The sequence below is a fragment of the Rhinopithecus bieti genome, unplaced genomic scaffold (assembly GCF_001698545.2).
Source record: "Rhinopithecus bieti isolate Rb0 unplaced genomic scaffold, ASM169854v2 scaffold_2205, whole genome shotgun sequence".
NCBI lineage: Eukaryota > Metazoa > Chordata > Mammalia > Primates > Cercopithecidae > Rhinopithecus > Rhinopithecus bieti.
The window spans coordinates 1,692,102-1,716,433 of record NW_016803673.1 but is presented as its reverse complement, the minus strand read 5'-3'; the positions used below and the strand labels follow the sequence as shown (position 1 = coordinate 1,716,433).

The 24,332-nt window shown below is 54.6% G+C and overlaps 1 protein-coding gene across 3 annotated transcripts in view; it reads left to right on the top strand.

Annotated features, from left to right (window-relative positions):
- The window catches only part of WDR5 (WD repeat domain 5), a 24,785-nt gene extending 1,249 nt beyond the window's left edge, over positions 1 to 23,536 (top strand). Inside the window, exons 1-14 of one of the 3 annotated variants that reach the window (XM_017848899.1) lie at positions 129 to 291; positions 3,506 to 3,627; positions 4,401 to 4,509; positions 5,183 to 5,256; positions 5,615 to 5,704; positions 5,991 to 6,080; positions 6,295 to 6,378; positions 11,826 to 11,881; positions 15,619 to 15,665; positions 18,140 to 18,215; positions 19,013 to 19,046; positions 19,359 to 19,433; positions 20,166 to 20,253; positions 21,524 to 23,536. In XM_017848899.1, coding sequence (XP_017704388.1) covers positions 3,547 to 3,627; positions 4,401 to 4,509; positions 5,183 to 5,256; positions 5,615 to 5,704; positions 5,991 to 6,080; positions 6,295 to 6,378; positions 11,826 to 11,881; positions 15,619 to 15,665; positions 18,140 to 18,215; positions 19,013 to 19,046; positions 19,359 to 19,433; positions 20,166 to 20,253; positions 21,524 to 21,624 — 1,005 coding nt within the window. In that variant the 5' untranslated portion in view covers positions 129 to 291; positions 3,506 to 3,546 and the 3' untranslated portion in view covers positions 21,625 to 23,536. Of the gene's footprint in view, positions 1 to 128; positions 653 to 3,505; positions 3,628 to 4,400; positions 4,510 to 5,182; positions 5,257 to 5,614; positions 5,705 to 5,990; positions 6,081 to 6,294; positions 6,379 to 11,825; positions 11,882 to 15,618; positions 15,666 to 18,139; positions 18,216 to 19,012; positions 19,047 to 19,358; positions 19,434 to 20,165; positions 20,254 to 21,523 lie in introns of those variants that run through there. The other 2 variants (XM_017848890.1, XM_017848895.1) reach the window with 2 other exon arrangements.
- Positions 23,537 to 24,332: the final 796 nt, after the last annotated feature.

Sequence of the window (24,332 nt, the reverse complement as noted above, 5' to 3'; positions counted from 1 at the left end):
GGGCCTCGGGCCAGGCCCAGCCCCGGGCGCTGCTCCAGCTGCAGCGGCCCCGCCCGGGACCCCCGCCCTGGCCCCTCGGTGGACTGTCGCGCGCGTAGGCCCCGCCACCCCGTCTGCCCCCACTCGCGCCCCCACCTCCGCTTCCCCGGCGGGCCGCTGACAAGGCCAGAGCGCCGGCACTGGGGCCTCTTTCCCGCAGGCGGCGTGCCCGGCCTCACATCGCCCCTCTCCCTCCTCTGTGTCTTCAAGGAAGGACCCCAGACCCACCAAGCCACTCAGTCCCTGGACGTGGTGCGCTTCCCCTCCTCGTAGAAACGCCCCCAGCCCGCTCCCGCCGCTCACCCCAACCCGAGGCAGCCAAACTGCAGCTCGCTAGGTGGGATCCTGGGGTGCGGGTCCTCGGTCCTGAACGGGGGGCCCACCGTGCCTCCTCGCGCGGGGCCGCGGACCTGTCCTGGCCGGTCTGCGAGAGCCATTTTGAGCGGTTACGTTCTGGGACCAAACTGAGGTCGGCCTGTTATTTATCTCTAACGACACTCCCTGCTGTCTCGCTTGCAAGTTTCCACTCACCCAGGTCCGTTTACCCATCTCCTCAAATGCTGGTTTAATCTGTGATCTGGGCAGGTGCTGTGCTAGCCGGTGGGGAAGACAGGTAAGCGAAGGACCCAGGCGGGAGCCTGTCCAGGATCTCAGAGAGGTAGAGCCGGGTTCCCACCTCTGTTGGGCTGGCCACCTGGCTGGTGTTGAAGATGCAGATTAATTCTTGTCTTTGCACACAGTGTGCTCTCCTGACTGCATGCCACAGGCAGATTCCTGGCTGGATCTCAGGGACTGAGGGACTCAGGAATCAGCCTGTGGCATGCAGTCCAGAAGGGCATACTGAGGTTTGGTTGCTGGACTTCAGGTGGTCAGACTTACCTGGATGAAAAGCAGTGGATGCTAGGTGGAGCCAGGCAGCAATTGGTCTAGAGGCCACCTCCTCATCACCGTGCCTGTAACCTTGGCCCTCCCCCTTTCCTCAGTATCAAGTCTCCAACCTTCCTATTCCCTCAAAATGATTGTTCCACAGAGACACCTGGTTGTTCATGAAAATTCCAAGCCTTGGCCCGGCGCGGTGGCTCACGCCTGTAGTACTAGCACTTTGGGAGGCTGAGGCGGGCGGATTGCCTGAGGTCAGGAGTTCGAGACCAGCCTGGGCAACATGGCGAAACCCCCATCTCTACTAAAAATACAAAAAAGTAGCCGGGTGTAGTGGTACGCGCCTGTAATTCCAGCTACACGGAAGGCTGAGGCACAAGAATTACTTGAACCCGGAAGGTGGAGGTTATAGTGAACCGAGATTGTGCAGCTGGACTCTTTGGACTCTGTCTTTAAAAAAAAAAAAAAAAAAAGAAAAAAGAAAATGCCAAGCCTAGATGCCACTACTGAGGTAGAAACTTGGCAGGTGTGTTGGGTCAAGAAATTGCATCTCTCCCCCTACCACCACCACCACCACCACCACCACCACCATCATGGAATTTTTCACTCTTTGGCCTAGGCTGGAATGCAGTGGTGCAATCTTGGTTCCCTGCTATCTCTGCCTTCCGGTTTCAAGTGATTCTCCTGCCTCAGCCTTCCCAAGTAGCTGGGATTACAGGGACCCGCCACCACACCGACTAATTTTTGTATTTTTAGTTGGGACGGGGTTTCTCCATGTTGGCCAGGCTGGTCTTGATTTCCTGGCCTCGGGATCTGCCCGCCTCCTGCCTTGGCCTCCCAAAGTGCTGAGATTACAGGCGTCAGCCACCACGCCCGGCCACTGTATTCTTAAAAGTCAAGTTAAGGTTTTGTTTGTTTCTTTTAAATGTTCATGTTTTTTGAGCCCAAAGGGTTGGGCAGGTTGGGCTTGAGCTGGGAGGGGCTGGGCACCTTTTTTGTAAGACCGCCTACCTGTTGTTCCTCACCTGAGGGTGTTTCCAGGTGTCTAGCCTCACCTAGGTGAGTTGATGCTGACCAGAGCTGCTCGGCCCTCTGAGCTGCCTGTTTCGCCTTCTGTTCCTCTGGTGTTTCACTTGGGTAGGGCATGGCCACACTTCACTCAGCTTTTGCCCTGGCCTGGCTGTCTCACGCTAGGACATTTGCAGTGGACTTTGCAGCTTTTTGCCTGGATTTCCTTAGTTCCTCTCTCTCCTTGTATTCATCCAGCCTGCCAAGGAAAAGGCAGCAGTTGGGTTAAACTGGCATGGCCAGGTTGCACTGATGACAAACACCACGTAGCTGGCATTTACTGAGGACAGGTTTTGTACTGGCACTTTGTCCCCTGGGCAGTGCTAGAGGGCCTGCCCCCCCCTTCCCCATTCTTGTACGGTACACTCGGCCGTAGATGCAGCGCGATCCGTCTTTCCTCAGGAACTCTTTGCTGCAGGTGAAATGGAGCGGTGGCCACACCTGTTCTCTGCAAAGTGGGTGTTGTAATTTCTCTGCCTTCCTCTTGGATGAAGACTTTGAGACGTGCTTTTTGATGCCTTCCATTTTGCGTTAGTGTTACAAGCAGCCTGTGCAAGATTTCAGTTGAAAGCTCCAAGCTAGAATTTCCAGTGTGTAAACTCATTAGATGGATGGTAGTGCTAGCTTCCAAGATTCCGATGGCCAGTGGTATTTGCAAGCTTGTCTCAGTGGCTTTCCCTTTTAATAATGCTGTCCCTCCTTTCTGAGTAACCTGTTGTGCTTTTATGAGACGTATTCAAGTAATGAATCTATTCCCATGGTAGAGGAAACTAGCTGCTTACTCTACAGATTTGGGGTCATTTTCACTGTCAAGGTGAAATCCATTGAACTGCAGTCTTTTTTCATTCCCCTGCCGTGTGAGTCTTGCTCGTAGAATATCGTTGGTGGACTTGAGGCTGCTTTTCCCGAAGGCAGGATGTGGAAGTTCCAGCAGGCAGAGCATGCACACGCCTGCAGCCTGTGCATGGAGGCACTGGAGCCCACCCATGAGGCGTAGACCACTGGGTGCCTGTGCCTGTGTTTTCAAACATGTCTGTGAACGTGATTGCATCACTTGGGGTGCATTTTAGGATTTGGATGTGCTGCCAAACTTCTACACTCTGAGGCTCAGTCTTCTGCCATTTGGCGTGTTAGCTTTCTGTCAGGAAACCTTTTGCCGTTCTTTTTTTAATGTGTCCAGGACTCTCTGAAGAAAATTGCATTTGGTTTGCACAAACTGCTGCATTCCTGCAGACTTCTGGGTAACAAAATAAGAAGCGCCCTTGAGGGTAGGTCTTTCATTATGATTACAAAAGGGGTGAGCACAGGGGTGTCAGCGGAGCAGCTGGAAAGTGTTAGCAAGGACTTAGGGTCATTAATAGGGTCCCCGATTCGGAATGGTTTGTTTGCTGCAGGGCTCGATATGGTACTCCAATGTTTTTCTTTTCATCCTTTTTCCTGGAAATCAATTTTTTAAAATATGGTTTGTTTCTTGGCTCCCTGTTCTGCATCTCGCTCAGCAGACTACCTCTGTCCCCAGGTCCCTCCGTCCGCGTTCCCTGTGCGGCCAGCATCAGAGCCATGGCAACGGAGGAGAAGAAGCCGGAGACCGAGGCTGCCAGAGCACAGCCAACCCCTTCGTCGTCCGCCACTCAGAGCAAGGTGTGTGCCCAGGGGCTCCTTGGGCGCCTTCCGGGGGAAAAGACGCTAGAGATTCTTGGAAACATTTCAAGCTCATAAGCCTAGTCTTCCCTACTCAGTTAAATGTCACTGCTAATTTTGATTTACTGACCACATACCTAATGAATGCTTGTTACCTCCTGTGTCAGGGATCCCCAGTCTGTCACCTGGAGGAGGGAACAGATTCTTGGTCCTGATTGTGAGAGTCTCTAGGACCCAGAAAACATCTCTCCATAGTTGCCCCCACCCTGACTGCGATCCTGAGGCACAGGCAGATCTGAAAGCCCTCCTGTAGACCTTTAGCAAAGGGAGCAGGGCCTCGGGTGTGTTTGGGGTGGGGGCAGTGGGACGCTGGACCAAGGCCGGAGCTGGTGGGGGCCTCCTGTGTTGTCGCAGGATTTGAGGTGGGGTGATACCTTGAGGGGGCCTCAGATGTTTCTGGCTTGGCTGGTGCTGTTGGTACTGAGTTTGGGGACGACAGAAGAGGTCTTGTGGGGAAGTAGTGCGCTCAGATTCAGATGTGTTCCACTTGAAAGGACGACAGAAGAGGTCTTGTGGGGAAGTAGTGCGCTCAGATTCAGATGTGTTCCACTTGAAAGGTGACGTCTACATAGGGATTGGTGGAAGGCACTGGGCATGTGGATTTGGAGCTCGAAAGATCTGAGCTGAAATTAAATGGTGGAGTCACAATCCAAACTGGTCACAAGTGGAACGCACAGTGGTGGTCACTTTTTGCTAACTGGTCTCTCCCGCAGCCTACGCCCGTGAAGCCAAACTATGCTCTAAAGTTCACCCTTGCTGGCCACACCAAAGCAGTGTCCTCTGTGAAATTCAGCCCAAATGGAGAGTGGCTGGCAAGTTCATGTACGTAGCACTGAGGTCCTTAGCTGCTGGGAAAGGCGGGCTGAGCTGCAGACAACAAACCAGCGAGGGGGTGGCTTGCTTCCTCACCTACTGCTGGGGGGCTGTAGCCGGTGGGCGTGTCTCCTCCTAGAACTGTGACCTTAGCGCCGATTGAAATTGCCCGTGGGGGCCGGGCACGGTGGCTCACACCTGTAATCTCAGCACTTTGGGAGGCTGAGGCGGGTGGATCACAGGGTCAGGAGTTCGAGAGCAGCCTGGCCAACATGGTGAAACCCCGTCTCTACTAAAAATACACAAAAAAATTAGCCCGGCATGGGGGCACATGCCTGTAGTCCCAGCTACTTGGGAGGCTGAGGCAGGAGAATCACTTGAACCCGGAAGGTTGGAGGTTGCAGTGAGCCGAGATCCGGCCACTGCACTCCAGCCTGGGTGACAGAGCGAGACTCCGTCTCAAAAAAACGAAAAAAGAAATAGAAGAAGTTGCCCGTGGGCCCTTGGAGGGAGGGGAAGGGGACTGGTCCTCTCGGGGACGTGGCCGTGCCGAATGGGTTCTGAGCCATGTGGTTCATGCTGATCATCTGGGGCTCATGTGGGAAAAGCCCAGACTTTGGATTCTGGATGACTGGACAACTGTGTCCTGCTCTTAGCCTCAGATCCTTTTGTTTTCTTTCAGCCGCTGATAAACTCATTAAAATTTGGGGCGCGTATGATGGGAAATTTGAGAAAACCATATCTGGCCACAAGCTGGTAGGTTTCAGCCCTGTGCGGTGACGTTGACTGTTGAACAGGGTGGCTCTAGTGATCAAGGGGTCAGGGCTGCTTCGAGAGCTGTGGGTTCAGGTTTAAGTTTCCCTGTTGTTTTTTTAGAGTTATTTGCATCTTGAACTTTTAACGCAAATACATTTGACTTCCACGGAGGAGTGTCTGTGAGGCTGGCAGAGCTGCGGAAAGCCTGCTGTTTTCCTCCAGGGCCCTGTGTCTTTTGTAAGGTTAAGGCTAGTGAGAAGATTTCCTGAGGGCAATGGGGATGTTTGGGATTTTGACCTTTTGCTAACTGGTCCTACTTTGTCCTGGCAAGTTACTGACCCTGTTTTTTCTCCCCAAGGGAATATCCGATGTAGCCTGGTCGTCAGATTCTAACCTTCTTGTTTCCGCCTCAGATGACAAAACCTTGAAGATATGGGACGTGAGCTCGGTAAGCAACACTCAGCGCTCCTCTCCAGGGGAGACCGGCAGTGGGGCACAGGGCGGGTGGTGGGGGGACTGAGTTGACTGCTCCGTCAGTGCTCCTCTCCAGGGAAGACTGGCTGCAGGGGCACAGGGCGGGGGCGGGTGGGGGAGGTCGAGTTGACTTCGGGGAACAGCCAGTCACTGGCGGGGCATCAGGCATGCTCTGAGCTGTCGGGCATTGATGAATGTGATCCGACGCTTATGTCTGGGGAAATAAGCACTGGAATAATACTAATGATACTCTGTTTTAGGGAAAGTGTTTGAAAACGCTGAAGGGACACAGTAATTATGTCTTCTGCTGTAACTTCAATCCCCAGTCCAACCTTATTGTCTCAGGATCCGTGAGTGTGGCCGGGGTGTCTTCCCTGGGGGAGGTGGTGTTGGATGTTGGGAAGGCTGTTGAATTTGCTTATAGCCACTGTGGAGAAGGCAGGTGGGGCCCGAGTCCTTTCTGTGCTGTTTGTGGGGAGGATGGACTGGTGGCACGTCTTGGGTTCTGGGGAGGTTTGCCCCTTCTTCCTGTAAAATCACTGTCATTTCTTCTTTTGTGTTCAGTTTGATGAAAGTGTGAGGATATGGGATGTGAAAACAGGGAAGTGCCTCAAGACTTTGCCAGCTCACTCAGATCCAGTCTCGGCTGTAAGTCCTGCTGACACAGACGGGGTGGTGTCCGGCACTACGTGCCTCTGACGCTGGATGTGGCCAGCTGTCTCCCTGAGGGGCGTAAGTCTGGACATTGCCTGTGCCTAGCTGATTCCTGCTGTCATGCCACAGTCTAGAGCAATCAGGTTGGAGGCTGGGACCTGAGAGATGAGTCCTGTGTGCAGTAGAGGGATGGCAAGGGGGTGGTGAGGTATCAGTGGGGTGCCCTGTGGTGAGCACCAAGGGGCCTTTCGTGCAGGCTGGGTGGGGGGTGGGCAGTGGCCACAGGCGTTCAGAGGGTAGTGTACCCTGAACTGATGCATGGGACAGGAAGGGCGGCCAGGCTGAGAAGGGTGCTGGGAGTGGGAGTGTAGGTGAAGTGTGAGTTTTGAGTGGAGTTAGCTCTGGGCGGGGATGGCCCAGTCCTGGTGGGAACCGTTGGAAGCTGGAGCTCTCTGGAGAACAGGCTTTGCACAGGAACACGTCCTGCCATTTTGCTGTTGCTGTGCCGCTGTGCAAAACAAATGACCGAGAGGCCGAGCATGGTGGCTCATGCCTGTAATCTCAGCACTTTAGGAGGCCAAGGTGGGTGGATCACTTGAGGTCAGAAGTTTGAGACCAGCCTGGCCAACATGGTGAAACCCCGTCTCTACTAAAACTACGAAAATTAGCTGAGGGTGGTGGTGGGCGCCTGTAATCCCAGCTCCCAGGGAGACTGAGGCAGGAGAATCCCTTGAACCTGGGAGGCAGAGGTTGCAGTGAGCCGAGATCGTGCCACTGCACTCCAGCCTGGGCAACAAGAGCAAAACTCCGTCTAAAAAGAAGAAAACAAGAACAAATGGCCGAGAGTTAAACTACGCAGTATCACAAACCGCTCCATTTCAGAGTGGCCAGAAGGTTCTTTTGTTAACAAAGTGCATGAGGCAGTTTCTCGGCCAAGCCTGCCCTTCGTTGAGAAGTGGAAGGAAAGGTGGATGCAGCGTTTGTCCCATGCTGCCTGCCAGTGTTGCTTTCACTTTCTGTCGTCTTGGTGGTGAATGGGTTTAAGCATTTTTACCCTTGCAAGGCTTTGCCCGAGTGAGATGGCAGGCGAAGCCCTGGTACTGACTGGATGGGTAGTGTGTCAGGCCAGGGCGGGGCTGCCAGGTCTGAGCCCCACACATAACCGGGCCACAAGGCCCTCGCAGGCCCAGTGTCACCGCTGCAGGGAGGCTGTTTGCTGTGGGGATGGCATCACATGGCCCTGTGCTTGTGGCTGTGTGCTCGCGGGCCCAGCCCCTTGGTGCCAGTCCCCTGCCCTCCAGGGTACCTTGGGTCACAGCAGAGCTGACTTTCAGACTGGGCTGACAAATGAACACTTGTGAAGTAACCTGAGAAAGGGGTTCGCTGGTGGCCTTCGAGTTGGGAGAAAGAATTCTGTGAGCATCCTAGAGGCCAAAGATAGCGTAGGTGGGACTCGCAGGTGATAGGCAGGATTTTAAAAGTCTTTTTCCTACAAAAGTAGTTTGCTCATAAAAAAACAAAAACAAAAACAGGTTGGGTGCCATGGCTCCCACCTGTAATTCCAGCATTTTGGGCGGCTGAGACAGGAGGATCCCATGAGACCAGGAGTTTGAGACCAGCCTGGACAACGCTGTCTATATACAAAAAGCAAAAAATTAGCCAGGCGTGATGGTGTGCACGTGTGGTCCCAGCTACTTGGGAGGACAGGGTGGGAGGATTGCTTGGGCTCAGGAGTTCGAGGCTCTGGTGAGCAGGATGGTACCACTGCACTCCAGCCTGGGTGACAGAGTGAGACCCCATGTCTTGGAAAAAAAAAAAAAAACTACAAAGGTGAGCAAATGTAGGAAGTAGAAAATGAACTCCCTGAGTCGCCCCTGGGGTTGGCTGCCGGGAGGTGGAGTCGGTCCCTCTGTGGTCTTCTACTTTGCTGTTTTAGGTGCGTCTTTTCCAGCGTAGCTCACTGCTCTCCTTTAAATAACTGGTACTGCACCACAGCTGCTGCTCTGTAGCCATCTCCACTGCAGAGAGGTTTGTGGGGGTTTTGTTTTTTTTTTTGAGATGGAGTCTCACTCTGTTGCCCAGGCTGGAGTGCAGTGGTGCGATCTTGGCTCACCGCAACCTCTGCCTCCTGGGTTCAAGCGATTCTCCTGCCTCAGCTCCCGAATAGCTGGGATTACAGGTGCCCACTACCACGACTGACTAATTTTTGTATTTTTAGTAGAGACAGGGTTTCACCACGTTGGCCAGGCTGGTCTCGATCTCCTGACCTCAAGTGATCCACCCGCCTGGTCCTCCCAAAGTGCTGGGATTACAGGCGGGAGCCACCGTGTCTGGCCTGGGGCACCTTTGATGTCTGCGCACATCTATGCCCTTGGACTGCTGGTGTGGGCCTGCTGTGTGAGTGGGGACTCTGCCAGTCCTCTCAGTGGGTGCTTATGTGTAATTCTCACTTGAACAAAAAGGAGTGCAGCGAACATCCTGTTTGCATCTGTGGCAGTCTGTGCAGGATGGCTTTGGAGGGGAAATGCAGTAGTCAGGATATGTATTTAGCTTTTTGACAGGTACTTTTTGGAGCTTTAGAGATATTGAGGCACGTGGCCCCCAGCTTCCTACCTCCCATCCCTGTCCCGTCTCTGGCCAGGGTTTGCCCTCTCTGGCCAGGGCTCCTCGGCAGAGGGCTGCTGCCGACCGCCGTCAGCCACAGCCCTCGCGCCCTTGGTGCACCTGGGACCTGTGTTTTTCCTGCCCTGGAGCTTCTGCTACTGCTTGTGTTCCCCAGGTGGACTCCACAGAGCACTTGGAGTGCACCTTGGCTAGGGGCCTTGCCATCCCCTGCTGGGTTCTGGCTGATTGCCTTATCTGTTTCCTTTTTGTTTTAATATTTACTTACTTACTTACTTACGTATTTATTTATTGATTGAGACGGAATCTTGCTCTGTTGCCCAGGCTGGAGTGCAGTGGTGTGATCTCAGCTCCACCTTCCGGGTTCACGCCATTCTCCTGCCTCAGCCTCCCGAGTAACTGGGACTACAGGCGTCCCCCACCACGCCTGGCTACTTTTTTTGTAGTTTTTGTAGAGACAGGGTGTCACCGTGTTAGCCGGGATGGTCTTGGTCTCCTGACCTCGTGATCTGCCCACCTCGGCCTCCCAAAGTGCTGGGTCTTTTTTTTTTTTTGATTTTTGGGCACAGGGTCTCACTCTGTTGCCCAGGCTGGAGTGCAGTGGCGCGATCTTGGCTCACCGCAACCTCCACCTCCTGGATTCAAGTGATTCTCCTGCCTCAGCCCCCCTGAGTAGCTGGGACTACAGGTTCACGCCACCACACCTGGTTAAGTTTTGTATTTTTTTGTAGAGCCAGGGTTTCACCATGTTGGCCAGGCTGGTCTCGACCTCCTGGCCTCAAGTGTTCCACCCACCTTGATTTCCCAAAATGCTGGAATTACAGGCGTGAGCCACTGTGTCCGGCCTCTCTTATCTACTTCCTAGCACTTAACTCTTCTGGCAGCCTTCTGCTAGAATGCACAGGATGGGCTGTATTGCCCCTTGCACCTGAATGTGGATGGAATGGCAGAGCTGGGCCATGTTTGCCAGTGGATAGTATTTGAATGTGGTTAAGTGGCTGAACAAAGCAAAGCATGGAGTTGGCCTTGTGAGTTTTGGGGACTTGTTTTGTCTTGTTACCATCCATCGTAATGGTCTCAAGAAAAGACTTTTTTTGCACATTAAAGGCAGGGACGAATGTGTTAGATGGATCCCTGTGAGTTAGAAAACTACTTTGAGAGGCTGCCGGCCAGATGGTTACGGTTAGGCAGCTGGCACCGTGAGAGCACCCTGTCAGAGCAGAAACAGGTACTCACCCCTCTGGGTCTGCTGGAGAACATCTAGGGCCGCAGCACCCAGCATGCCCAGCATGGAGGCTGCCAGCCACTTGATGGCCCAGAGCTCAGGGCTGTGTGAGGTACCTGCAGATTTCAGAGACCTGGCACACAAAAAAAGTGTCTTGTAATAACTTTTTGTGTTGATTGCATTGAAATAATATTTTAGATACATTGGGTTACATGTTATCAAAGTAATTTCACTTGTCTTTTAAGCTTTTCTAATGTAGCTTCTAGAAGAATTAAAATTACACATGTGGCTGGCAGGCTCTCGAAGAGTCTAGCCTAGCACTTCTCCGGGCGTGCGGCAGCAGGCAGCATGCCCCGGGGACCTGTTCGAAATTTACGTTCTTGGACTCCCCCACCTGGACTGGTCAAATCCGAAGCCCTGGGGATGGGGCCTTGCAGTCTGCCGTATACATGTGGCTTTGCCTCTGGGGACACATGGCAATGTCTGGAGACATTTTTGGTTGTCACAACTATAGGCATCTAGTGAGCAAAAGAAAAGGTTTTGCCACTGCACAGGGGCAGCACCACCCCTTTCCCCCCGGAAGAGTCTGGTCTAAAATGTCAGTAGTGCCAAGGCTGGGAAATTCCAGTCTAGACAGTAGAAGCAGGCAGCCTCAGTCCTATCCCCAAATCATTAAACCATGGCTTCCTTGTGTGACTTGACTTCACCCAGGAAATGTATCAGCACCCATAGCCTGAGACAATACAGTTTCCAAAGGTGCTGTTTGCTTGTGAGAAGGCTTATCCTTGTCTGGGTGCAGTGGCTCATGCCTGTACTCCTAGCACTTTAGAAGACCAAGGTGGGAGGATCATGTGAGCTCAGGAGTTCGAGACCAGTCTGGGCAAGATAGGGAGACCCTGTTTCTCTTATTAAGAAAAAAAAAAAAGGCTGGGCGCGGTGGCTCACGCCTGTAATCCCAGCACTTTGGGAGGCCAAGGCGGGCGGATCACGAGGTCAGGAGATGAGACCATCCTGGCTAACACGGTGAAACCCCGTCTCTACTAAAAATGCAAAAAATTAGCCGGGCGTGGCGGCAGGCGCCTGTGGTCCCAGCTACTTGGGAGGCTGAGGCAGGAGAATGGCGTGAACCCAGGAGGCAGAGCTTGCAGTGAGCCGAGATCGCGCCACTGCACTACAGCCTGGGCGACTGAGCGAGACTCCGTATCAAAAAGAAAAGAAAAAGGGTGGGCGCGGTGGCTCACGCCTGTAATCCCAGCAGTTTGGGAGGCCAAGGCGGGTGGATCACTTGAGGTCAGGAGTTCAAGACCAGGCTGGCCAACATGATGAAACCCCGTCTCTACTAAAAAAAAAAAAATACAAAAATTAGCTGGGCGTGGTGGAGTGTGCCTGTAATCCCAGCTACTCAGGAGGCTGAGGCACGGGGATCACTTGAACCCGGGAGGCGGAGGTTGCAGTGAGCTGAGATCGTGCTCCAACCTGGGTGACAGAGGGAGACTCTTTCTGAAAACAAACAAAAAAAGATCAGGTAAGCAGCAGTCATGTCCATGACTCGAAAGTTAAGTTTTTGTCTCTTCTCCCTTTCCTTAATTCTTAGGTTCATTTTAATCGTGATGGATCCTTGATAGTTTCAAGTAGCTATGATGGTCTCTGGTAAGTGAAAATATTTTACTTCATTAAGCAATGAGTACTTACTAAGAGCCAGCCCTTGCACCGTTCCTGCATCTGGGAGTACAGCAGTGACGAAAGACCCAAGTCCTTAACTTCCGAAGCTTCTCTGCTGGCCACCCTGCCGACGTGTTAACAGATACGCAGTGCAGTTTCAGGGTTGGCAGCACAGGTGGCGAGGCTGCGTGCCTGGGAAGATGTCCTTGCCGGGCAGGCGAGCCCGAGCAGATGGCAGCGTAGAGAAGGGCAGGAGGAAGAGTGACGGTCTCCTGCGGAAAGCCCACCTAAGTCTCAGCAGACGTTTGTAGTGCTGGGACTTGGCAATCTGTGTCCAGCACTCCTCGGGAGACACAAGGGCAGTGGAGAAGTACAGCTAACTCAGCGAAATGTCTGATGGAAGCGAGTGCGGGGAGTGGAGTGTTTGGGTTGTGTTTTGGGTGTGGGGTGGACAGCATCATAACTTGTTCAGATTGGTCACTAGGGAGGAGGGGGGCAGTGGCAGCCACTGGCGGAATTGAAGATCTTACTAGGACTTCCTGCAGGGAGCCCTCAGATGGACACGCACACTTGAAATCTGTTTCCTGGTCTGACTCCCCAGTGACTTTTGGCATGGATATCCCCAGGGGTCACAGTCTGTAGCTGCCATGCATGACCCCCCGTCGGTTTTGAGTAGACGGGTCTGGTGGGAGAGGGTCGTAGTCGAGTTGCACCCGACCACCGGCCCAGCCTCCCATGGGCTCTACAGCACACACTTCCGGGCCATCGCCTCGCGAGGTTCAAGATGCAGTTGCAGCACTGTGATGGCGTTTGGGGCTGAGGTCACTGGAATGTGCTGTGGCAAAAATTAGGTCATCTGGAGCCCAACATTGGCCAGTAGTGTCCACGGTTAGAGCCATTGTTTACACTTGACCGTTTACCAGCTTATAAAGGATACAATTCAGGAACAGCCAGAGGGAAGGGGTGCACAGGGTGAGCTATGGGGGAGCGTGGAGCTTCCAGGGCCTCTGGTGCCACCGTCCCGGCGCCTCTGTGTGTGTGTGACCAACAGAAGTGAGCACGGGACAGTCTCAGAATTACTCATGGACCCAGCTCTAAGAACTTTCTAAAAAAATCAGAAAAAGTACACCAGGGAAATGAGGAGGGAAATGGGAAACAAACGAGACCGTTGATGATATAAGGTGTGTTCTTCGATGAGGCTGGTAATGAAAACCTTTTAAGCCCCATAATGGAAAAAGCAAAATAAGCAAGATGAGAACTAGGCAGTGGATGGAAGCACTGCAGGGGGAGGAAGCGGTAGTCAGAAGACTCCGTCCAGGCTGAGCAGTGCCTCGGCTCCGGCAGCGAGCTCGGCTACAGCTCCTAAAGGAGCCCCGGGCATGGCACCTTGAGGGACCAGTCACTGCTGAAGAGACTGGAAAAGGGGATCGAAGGCCTAAAAAGAACATCATTCCCTGTGACTTTATACCTGAATCCAGTTAAATAGTGAACAGACCACAGACGGGAGGGAGCTCCCTGTTTCATTTTTTTGGATTTAGCATGACCTTGCTACCTGAGCCTTGATTGCTGGTCCCAGAGGAAAACCACAGAGGGCAACTCACTGGTGAAGGTTGATGCCAGGATTCCAGAGGAAGTAGCAGCCTCCTGAGCTTACGGTGCACAGAAAGGAATTCCCACAGCCAAGTAATTCAACATTCATCATTGAATAATGAAAGGATTATCACGTAAACATCAGGAAACCTGTGATCTAATTCTGCCGACAGATTAAAGGCGTTAAATGTCCCAGTGATTAATCAGTAGAGGTCAGAAAGGCGCCTGATTGATAATACCCAGCAGCCAACCCTTTAGCGAGATAGAGCAGTATTGTTGACTACCTGCTGGTCACTAATAATTTTCACATGTGGTGACACGCTAAAACTATTTCTGTGAAAATCCGAAGTGGGACAGGTGTGCATGTTTCCCGTGTTACTCAGCATTGTTGGGAGTTTCTAGTTAGTGTAAGAAAATGAAAAAATAGTCCTATGAAAGTTGGATAGAGATATACATCTTTGTAGATTTATTTGCACGTTTTCAAATATTTAAATGCCACCAACACTGCTTTTCAGATACCCATTTAACCCTGTGACGTGGGTACTGTCAGCCTTGCTTTTCAGGCAGGGACACGTACCACGGTCTCTCAGTTGGTCAGCGCAGGACCCAGACCCTGTGTCAGCTCTGGAGTCTGGGCCTGGAACCTCCAGCTCTGCTGGCTACGTGGTGTGATCTCGCATTTAGTGCCATCAGTGCTTGAACGTTGACTGTTTTTCTCTCTACTGGGAATTGCCAGTTAGAAGATGGGAAAAATGTTTCCATTTTAACTGTGACAAAAATGCTAAGATGTTTAGGAATGCGGCTAGCAAGAAGGAGCAGGACCTATGCAGGAAATGAGAAACGGAACTGAAAGGACACACGGGGTTAGGTCTTGAGGCTTAGGAGATGAGGCGGCTCCGGAGAGGCCCTCCCGCAGTGATTGCGGAGCTAGAGGATGTGCATTTAAGATCCATGGGGCAGCAGGAGGGAGCTGTTGCTGAGAGAATTGAGAAGATGCAGAGTTGGGAGGAGAGTTGCTGCTTCTGGGTTTTAAAACCCTAGGTGAAGTGACTTCACTTCAGGTCCAGTGTGGTCTCGTCCCTGGATTATCGAAGTGTGGGCAGAACAGGAGGTGGGTGTGCAGAGGAGAGAGCTCCTGGGGCTTTCCCAGAGGCGGCTTCTCCATGGTGAGAGATGGGAGGGGCCGTGCATGGTGGCCATGGGATCTCGTGCTTGGGAATGGCTTGTCCACGTCTGCCCTGAGCCTGTGCTCTGCTGCTGGCATCTGTGCAGTAGAATTGTGGGTGCTAACACAGTGGGCTCTGCTTACAGAATGCGTCTGTATTGGCGGAAATCACAGAAACCCCGAAATTGGAATAATGTAAATGCCTGGCTCGTCCGTTCTGGGAATAGTCCAGAAGACTGCTTACAATACTCTTAAATTTTTGTTTTGAAAGAAGCCCTCTCATTACTTGCATGTGTTTGCGTGAGTGTGGGCAGACGCCTGCAAGAAGCCTGGGCTGCCGCTGTCCCTCTCCTTGGCCAGGGAGAGTGGAGAGAGCAGCAGGCTTCCCCCTCTGTGTTGGGGGTAAACCACAGCTTGTGTAGGAGAGATCCAGGGGTACCCCACACATGGTCTGTGCGTGTGTAGCGTGTGTGAACTGTTGATGTTTGTATGGACAGTGTTTAGTCTTTGTCCCTAGAATATAAGAGAATGACTGTTAAACGGGTGAAGCATAACTTTTAAAAAAGGATAGGGAAGGCCAAGCGTGGTGGCTCACACCTGTAATCCCAACACTTTGGGAGGCCGAGGCAGGTGGATCACGAGGTCAGGAGATCGAGACCATCCTGGCTGACATGGTGACACCCCATCTCTATTAAAAATACAAAAAATTAGCCAGGCGTGGTGGCGGACGCTTGTAGTCCCAGCTACTCGGGAGGCTGAGGCAGGAGAATCGTGTGAACCCAGGAGGCGGAGCTTGCAGTGAGCCGAGATTGCTCCACTGCACTCCAGCCTGGGCGACAGAGCGAGACTCCATCTCAAAAAAAAAGCGGGGGGGAAGCATGCTAGTCCTAAAACTTAGGTCTGATTCCCAGCAGCCTGCGTGAGATCATAACTTGTCTGCTTACACTTTTTTGTTCTCTTTGCTTCGAAGTCGCATCTGGGACACCGCCTCGGGCCAGTGCCTGAAGACGCTCATCGGTGAGTGTGGCTCTGCGTGGAGGCTGGGTCTGTGGGGAGGGCCTCCCCTGCTGGGTCCCTGCCCCTGTTCTTCACCAGCTCCTCCTTCCTCCTCTGCCCTGGGTCTGCCCCTGTAGGAGGAACCTTCCTCCTTGTCTGACCGTTCCGCCAGCTCCTTCCGACCGCCTGCTGGCTCTGGTGCTCCTTCTGGTGAAGTTTTCCTGCCATGGTCTTTCTTCTCTTGGGCCAGTTTGGGGCTCCTCGGCCTGTGCTATCGGGCCTCACTCGGTCCTCTGCTCACTAGCGTCCTCTGGGCACCCCCATCGCCTCCTGGCTTCGGGCCCCTGCTGTCGTGCCAGCCTCTTGGATCATTCCTTGAGTAGACAGGCTGAGCACCTGCCTATCTGCTGGGGGTGCTGCCGAGGTGGATGGAGGTGCGCTGGGGGCATGGAGGACAGGCCCGAGGTCTTCATGCCTCGGCGGGAGGAGAGGAAGGAGGGTCATGGCGTGGCCTGGATGGGAAGGCCAGGTGCCAGGCAGGGTGTGGCCTGAGGGTCTGTGACGGCCCGGGGTTCCCAGCCACCCCTTGCAGAGCCTGCAGAAAGGAGCAGAAGGGTTTTCATCCGGGGAGTGTGAAGAAGCCTAGGTTAGATGTGTGGGATGGGGCACACCTTAAAGAGGGAGCTGGGTGGTGAAGATGGGGGGTGGACCCCCTGTGTGGGGAGGCACCCCGTTGGTGCTCTTCTTCCCCCTAGTCTGTCATAGCCTGCTGGCCCAGCTGACACCAAGCCCCACAGACTGGGAGGCTTTCAGTGGCAGGAATGTGTTTCCCCGCAGTCCAGGAGGCTGCAGTCAGGATCGAGGAGGCCTCTTCCTGGCTTGTAGGCGCTGCCTTACCCTGGCTTCACACTGGTGTCCCTGGTGCCTCCGTGTGTCCAAATGTCCTCTCGTAAGGACACCACCCTGGGGCCTCATTTTCACTCTGTTGCCTCTTTGAAGGCCTCATCCCCGGTACACTCACCTCTGAGACTCTGGAGGCCTGGGCTTCAGCGTGAGTCTCCTTGCCACAGCAGTCTATGTAGCTTCCTGCCTTGTGGGGCCAGCCTTTTGCCATGCATCCCTCCTGAGCGAGATCACACCGTCGTTGGTGTCCCCTGAACGGGCCACCTGTGCTCAGCTGTGTGTGCCACTGTTGTGTGAGCGCACGTAACCCTTACAGCCACCTGCGAGGAGGGGTGTTGTTCTCATCCTGCAGAGAGGCTCATTCACTAGCCCAAAGCTCCACAGCAAGCAGGTGCAGGGACCGGGATTCCAGCCTGGGCACAGGTGGTTTTGGGCACCCCTGAGCCCAGGGTGGGGACGGAGGGGTCGCTGCTTAGCAGTTTTTCTGTCAGCATCTCCTCAGGTCTAGTGAGTTAGGCCTTTCTGGACTTCACTGAGACAGGTCGGCTGATGCCTGCCTTCTCTGTGAGCTCTGCCCAGGCAGCCTGGGTTAGGCATGCAGACACGTTTGCCCTTAGCTGTGTTAAGGGAGCCTGGCCCCCGGCCCTCACTGTGGCCTCGGCCTGCCTGGCCATGTGATGTCGTGTGCCCCTGAGGGAGGGCCTGCGTGGCCTCACAGAGTCTCCCGTGCCTTTTCAGTGTGTGTGACCGGGCTGAGGGAGCGGAGACGCCAGGTGCCTGGCGAGGCCAGGCGTCCCCGTGGTGGTAATGCTGAGGGCCGCGTCCTTCCCGGTGCTCGGGACACACCAGCGCGTGCACATGCTCGTTGGTGGTGGGGAGGGGGGTCCCTGATGGGGCCTAGGGGTGGGGCCTGCACCAGGACACACCTTCCTTGAGATTCCCACCTCCTCACTCAGGTGAGGGGAAACGCCTTTCTCCGGTTGTGTGGGTTGTGGGGTTGTCATGTCCTGAAAACTCTGACCTGTACATCGACAGCTTCTGGGAGCCTTGACTCTTTCAGCTGTGTGAGAAAACGTGGCTCTACTCTGCCCCCAGGGGTGCAGGGTCCAGCTGATAGGCCTGGGGCATTAGCTGTGGGTGTGACAACAAGCAGATGGGTTCTGTGGGCGTGAATGCCCCTTGCGTCGATAAATTCTTAAAGGCGAATTTCCAAGGTGACTTCCCCAGCTCTCTTTGCTGCTGGTGGAGTCCCTCTGTTGAGTTGGGCGTTCGCCAACCTCATCCATCCCCTGTGAGGCAGGTGATTCCTGAGAATGCCCACTGCCCGGTGCCCGAGGAGGCCTGTATTCCTAAAGTCCTGGTGTCAAGGGGCCCCCGGGGCCATGGGCTTGAGGTGTCAAGAACATGCTCACGGCTGGTGTGCGTGGCTAGGCCACCCTTCGGGGCACCGAGGGGTGGTGGTGCTGGCACTGGTGGTGGTGGTGGCCGACCTCACTCAGATGTCGCACGTGGGGGACGGGGACTGGGTCCCACCTCCTGTCCCTGCCCAGTGTCAGCGCCCACCCCGTGTCACCTGTCCGTTTTTATTGCAGATGACGACAACCCCCCAGTGTCTTTCGTGAAGTTCTCCCCGAACGGCAAATACATCCTGGCTGCCACGCTGGACAAGTGAGTACTGCGTGGGACCATGGGGGCGGGCGTGTGGCCTCCCCAGCCAGAGCCACCTGCTCGCCAGCGTGAGCCTCGGAGAGCATGTTGTGGGCTTGGCACGGGACCCAGACTCCTGCTGGAGCTTTGGCTTCTGGGCAGTGGCCTGTTAGGTCGGAGGGCAGGCCCCTGCCCATCCCTTCCTGAGGCTGAACCTCAGGTCCTACTAAAGGAGGATTTAGGGTCGGTTTTCTGGTTGAGCGACTGTGGCCGGGGCAGGCCTAACCATCCTGCATGAAGGAGTAGGTGGTCTGGGGTCCTCCAAGGCCCGTTCTGGTCCTGACCTCTGAGGACCTTGGTTTTACCTCTCACAAAGCCGCCGCCCTCCTGGACTGTTCTCTAAGCTCCAGCTTTCCCATGCGTGCAGCCTCAGCCCTGTGGGTCCGAGTCTGGGCCCCGATTCTCTGAGGGCTGTGTGATTGGGTGGTAAAACCTGTTCTGGACGTTTCCAGAACCAAGAGGACTTCCTCACCCTTTTGAGGATGACCTGAGTCAGGGACGATAACACCCGTCAGCTTACTGTTAAAGTCTCTCTTGGAACTGCAAATACTTGCGGCTCTCACACTGTTGCTCCCCAACGCCAAGTCACTGGACTCTGAGCCGGAGGGGCCCTCACCCTGATGGGGAAGGGGGTTGCATCCCCGCTGGCTTTTGCACCTGGCGCTGATGGTGGCCGTGACGTAGTGGCTGCAGAGTTGGGCGTGGGGACAGAAGGACGCCTCCAGACGTGCCGCCTCACCCCTCTCTCTGTCTTGCAGCACTCTGAAGCTCTGGGACTACAGCAAGGGGAAGGTGAGCTCCCGCAGGCTTGGGCCCCCGGTGTGCGCCGTCCCTGGGTCGTGGCCTCTGGTGGGGACAGAGTGGCCCCGCTGATGACAAAGGAGAGGAGCTCAGAGAGCCATTTCCGCTGGGTTTGGTGCGGATTCCTGAGAAACCTGGGTATTTGTAGGGCGGCAGTCTGCAAGTTAAATCTTCCATTGTGTGGGTTTTGTACTTTTCAGAAATAAGTGTAGTCAGTGGTGAAATGCCTTGCTTAGAACGTAGAATTATACAAAATCAAGGGGATCCATGACTCTGTGACCAGCCTGTCCCCTCCTGTTTCAGTGCCTGAAGACGTACACTGGCCACAAGAATGAGAAATACTGCATATTTGCTAATTTCTCTGTTACTGGCGGGAAGGTGAGTCTTAACAGCCTTGAAGCGTCTCACGCGTTCCCAGCTTACTCTCCCGAGAGGTCACACCTGTTACAGGTTGCTTTACACTCAGACGCTTTTCGGTGCCCACAAAATGAATTTCCGTTTCAACCAAAGTGCGCTGCGCCAAGTACTGGGGACACCTTGTCCCGTCTGTTTCTAGGTCCAGCTTTAACGGAGGCAGGCAGCCTGTTGCTGGGCTCTGCTGGCAGTGCTTGGCCGATGCCTTCCGAGGGGGTTGGGACCCGACAGGTGGAGCTCCGTGGCTCAGGGTGTCCCTGGGTGGGTGCGCTGGCTCCGAGGCTGTCATCCCCCCACCCCAGCAGGGAGGGGAGTGTGTTTTCCCGCCCACCCACACTGGTCTTGATGCTGCTTAGACCGGGGTGACTCTCAGGCAGCATGTGTGTGACACACAGACTCAGGAAAGGGTGACCTGAGAGGCATCTTCCAGCCTGGAAGCCTCTCCTGGGGCAGGCAGGTGCCTGGCTTCTTTGAGCGAGGCCAGTGCTGGGGTAGAGCAGGCGGGCCTGTCCCCACTGGGAGAGAAAGCCTCAGGCCTGGCTGCAGGGCAGGCAGGGCTTTTTGGTTGAGTTCAGCCAGGCAGCCACCAGCGGGGTGGGCGTGGGGCAGGGCATAACTGGAGATTCTGCCCTTCCCACGTGCACCAGCGCTGACCTGCTTTTCCTTGCCCTGTTTTCCCTGCTTGTTGTTACTTAGTGGATTGTGTCTGGCTCAGAGGATAACCTTGTTTACATCTGGAACCTTCAGACGAAAGAGATTGTACAGAAACTACAAGGCCACACAGGTGAGAGCCTGTGCTCCCGCAGCCACTGGCTGCCTGTTGATGTGAGGACAGTTCCTGTAGGTGAAGCGTGGTCTGCCCGTAGGGTGCCGTCGTCTTCCCCTTCCCTCCTCAGCCTTCCCCGTTGAGGAGCCGCTGCTAAGAGCCCTTGCTCAAGGTATGGAGCTGGTCACTGTGCTGCCGACTCGGACCCAGGGCTCCTGTCTTGAACCCTGTTTCTTCCTGTTCTGCCAGGTATTCTGGTCCGGAAGGTGTGTGTGGCTGTGGGACTTTAGGTGGGTGTAGCGTGTCCCACTTCACGGCGAGCTCTGTTTCCTGGGCCGGGGACAGTGAGGTCATCGCTGCCCCATCCTGGAGGCTCTGGCTCCTTTCGGATACCTGTTCCCTCTCCCAGAGAGACCCCAGCTGCATGCAGGCCTAGTGGTGCTGGTTCCCAAGCGACCTGGGGTTGCCCCCTCCCTGGGTCCTGGCTGGCCTCTGCAGCCACCACTGCTTACTCACCCTCTGGCCCTGCATTTCCATGGCTCATGGGGCCAATGAGAGCATGGGGGGCAAGCCCTTGTGGAATCGGGGGAGGTGCTGCTTCTCCCTCCGTGTGAGCAGCTTCACCCAGCCTGGGGTCAGCACTCATGCTCCACGGCGGGCCTGGGCCTTCCTCCGGGTCCTCGCCGGCGTTCTGGGGTTCCTTTGGTTTATGTAGAAGTTGTAAACACTTTGATGCGGCCGACCTTGCACCAGCCTGTTAGATCTGACCGCCCTGCTCGGGTGGTGGACTTGTCCTCGCTGTGACAGAGCCAGCCCTGTGGAGCGCTCTGAGGCTCAGCATTGGTGGGAGGCGGTGGGAGTGGGCGGCTCAGGGTCGGAGTAAAAGAGGGACATTGTCGATAAAGGACTGAGGACCGTGAGGGGTCTGACTGGGGTCCTTGTGCACACTGGCCTCTGAGCCAGTCCTGCTGCCACGCTCCTCCCTGTGGGTGCCGAGCCGCTGCTAGTGGGGGCATGTGGGGCTCCTGGTCTGCAAGCAGGGCTGACACTCCCTGCGGCCTCCTGCCTCTGCCCCCCAACCAGCTGTGTCGCCCTGGTACCAGCTGCTGTCCCCTCGCTCCCCTCCCCTGGGCTTCCTGTGTCAAGGGGGGGCAGCAGGTGCTTGTCCTGAGACCTCCCGGGTGGTGTGCAGAAGCTACCAGCGTTTCTGGGGAGAGGTGGAGCTCAGTCTGGGATGGCGCCCAGGGCATAGGGATGGCTCTATTTCTGACTGTGTCTTTGTTTTCAGATGTTGTGATCTCAACAGCTTGTCACCCAACAGAAAACATCATTGCCTCTGCTGCGCTAGAAAATGACAAAACAATTAAACTGTGGAAGAGTGACTGCTAAGTCCCTTTGCTCCTGCCCGCGAGAGACTGTCGGGAAGTTGACCCGGATTGGCAAGAAACATGGTGTCTTGGAGGTGGTCCCCAGGGTCTGCGCCTGGGGGTCAGGACAGGGCCTGATTTGAGCCTCCTCTTTGAAGATGATTTGGCCGAGCGGAAGGTGTGGACCACCGGAAAGTTCTAAAAGTTGCTGGTGACATTTCTTGCCAATTCTAACACTGTCTAGGGAAGAGTTCCTAGTCTATTGTGTTCAGAGTCAACAAAAATTTTTAATTTTTTATTACAAAAGGGTGAAGTTCAATTTAACATGCGTTGTGTTTTTTCAGTAAACGTTCTGTATCTTTTTGATATTCCATGACCCAGTGCACGCCGTCACCGCCACCGTGGCCCTGCCAGCTGGCCTCCCCTTTGGCCTAGGGCCCTGACTCCTCCATTCCCGCCAGTAGCCGTTGCTAGTGTATTTTTGTCTTTCTGGAAAACAGCACTGTGTGGTTGTTTTCCGTGTAAAGAGCCGTTTGTGTCTTGGGAGCTTGTGGACCACATGTCAACAGCACAGTCATCGCGCACGACGCTCCTGTTTGTCTCAGTGTCCCTGCAACAAGCAGCACCACAGACTGTAATAAAAGGTGGGGTTTTGTGAACGGTTGTGGCAAGTGAGTCCTTGTGAAGCTCGTCTCCATGTGGCTTTCTTGGAGAAAGGCTCCCCTGGGGCAAGAGGGCGGAAGGTTTCTTCGGAAAGGAGGTGCTGAGGCTGCCCGCGCCTGCTCTCCGAAGACGCCTTCCTCTCTAGGTTCACTGTTAAGTGTTGCTGGGGAGGAGCGGGGGTGGGGAGGTGCTTAGTTGCAAAGGAGCCAAGCTCCTGATGGGCTCCCTTTGGGATGTGGGGGATGCCCGTGGCATGGGAAGGCTCCCTGAGTCCTTCACTCCAGGTCAGATGCCAGTGGGACTGATGCGCCCTATGAGGGCTGCAGGGCCAGCGCTGCCCTTCGGCATCCTCAAGGGGTTGGGTGCTAAGCGCAAGCCTCACTGTCCTTGCCGGAACCCTCACTCGTCCGCCCACCCGTCTGTGCTCCTGGCGGTGCGACTTCCTGGTGCTCACCTGCACAGCGGTTTACAGTGGAGGCCAAGCGGGCGCCTCTGGGGAGCGAGGCTGAAACCTGAGCTCTGTGGAGACCGTTGTGGTGAGGGCTGCAACACACAGGGCAGAGCAGGGTGGCCGAGGGCACAGGCGCCTGGGTCTGTCCCACGGGGCAGGGCTTCGGGGTGGGGTGGGCTGTGATGCTCCGGGAAGCCAGCTTGGGTCCTGGGTCTACAGAGGGCCCTGGCCCCGGAGCCCAGCCAACTCTTCCTCTCTCAGGGCCTGGAGTCCTGGGGGAGCCCAGCCAGCTCTGCCTCTCTCAGGGCCTGGAGTCCTGGGTGAATCCTGCAGGTTTTTGGTTGCACCGGCCCAGGGAGGAAGGGGGGGTTGTCAGGTGGGCTCTCCTGGGGGTCCTCCAGTGGCAGAGGTGAGGAGGGGATTATCCGAGGCATCTGGAGATGTATGTCCTGTGGTTTCCCTTGCCCTTCTGTTTCTGATGAGGTATACGGATGAGTGACCTGCGCTAAGAAGTGAGTTGCCACAGTGAAAATGGGTTGGTGTTTGTCTTTGACGCTCAGGGTCTGGGCGCCTCACATTTGCAGTCTGTTGTGACAGACACGGGGAGCTCCGCGTGCCAGCCTGCGGCTGCCCTGCTGTGGGGGTCCTGGGGGCGGCCAGCCTCCTTCAGTCTTGTTCTGGGGGGTGGCCCACTCCGGGGAGGGGTGTGCTGTGCTGAGCGCTGTATCCCTGAATATAGTTTATTTTTTCTACATTTGAATTCTGTTGTAGATTTATGTAAAATACATTCTTTTGAAAATAAAATTTTCATGTCTTCTAATTTTGTCCTGTGAGAATTTCTTAACTTAAAACGTAGCTGTCTCTGTGGGGTGGGAGGGCGGCCGCCCTGGGGCTTTGTCCCTGGTGATGGGGGTAGTGTCTGGTGTGCCAGTGTGCCCCACAGAGGACAGTCCTGGGTTTTAACAGTAACCTTAGGAAAGTCATATATTTGTGCTAATTATTCTATGTATTTTGTATTGGTTTTTCCACTGTTAGGCATATACCTGTGTGCTAATTACTGACAGTGTTAGGCAGGTAGGCACAGATGAGGAGAGGTCCTCCAAAGTCCTGCTGCCACCACCGTGCTGGGAAGTATCTTCCAGGGTATGCCTTACAAACTAACAGGAGCTTTCAGATGTGAAGAGCGTGGCGCCCCCAGGTTCCTGTCCCTGTCCCTGCTGCAGGAACTTCCTTGTTCATAGGCTCCTTCTGTTATTTTAGTACAAATCCCAGACGTTCTACCATGTAAGTGGTGAACGCATAGTGTCTCAAAATAATTCTCCAGAAGCATTATTACCACAATGCCATTTTCATACCAAAAAAGTTCTGCAATCCTCTGCCTTTTTTTTTTTTTTTTTTTTTTTTTTTTTTTTTTTTTTTTTTTTTTTGAGATAGGGTCTTACTCTGTTACCCAGGCTGGAATACAGTGGTGTGATCACGACTCACTGCAGCCTCAACCTCTTGGACACGAGTGATCCTCCCACCTCAGCCTCCCAAGTAGCTGGGACCACAGACACATGATACCATGCCCGTCTAATTATTTTATTTTTGAGACAGGGTTTAAACTCACCCGGGCT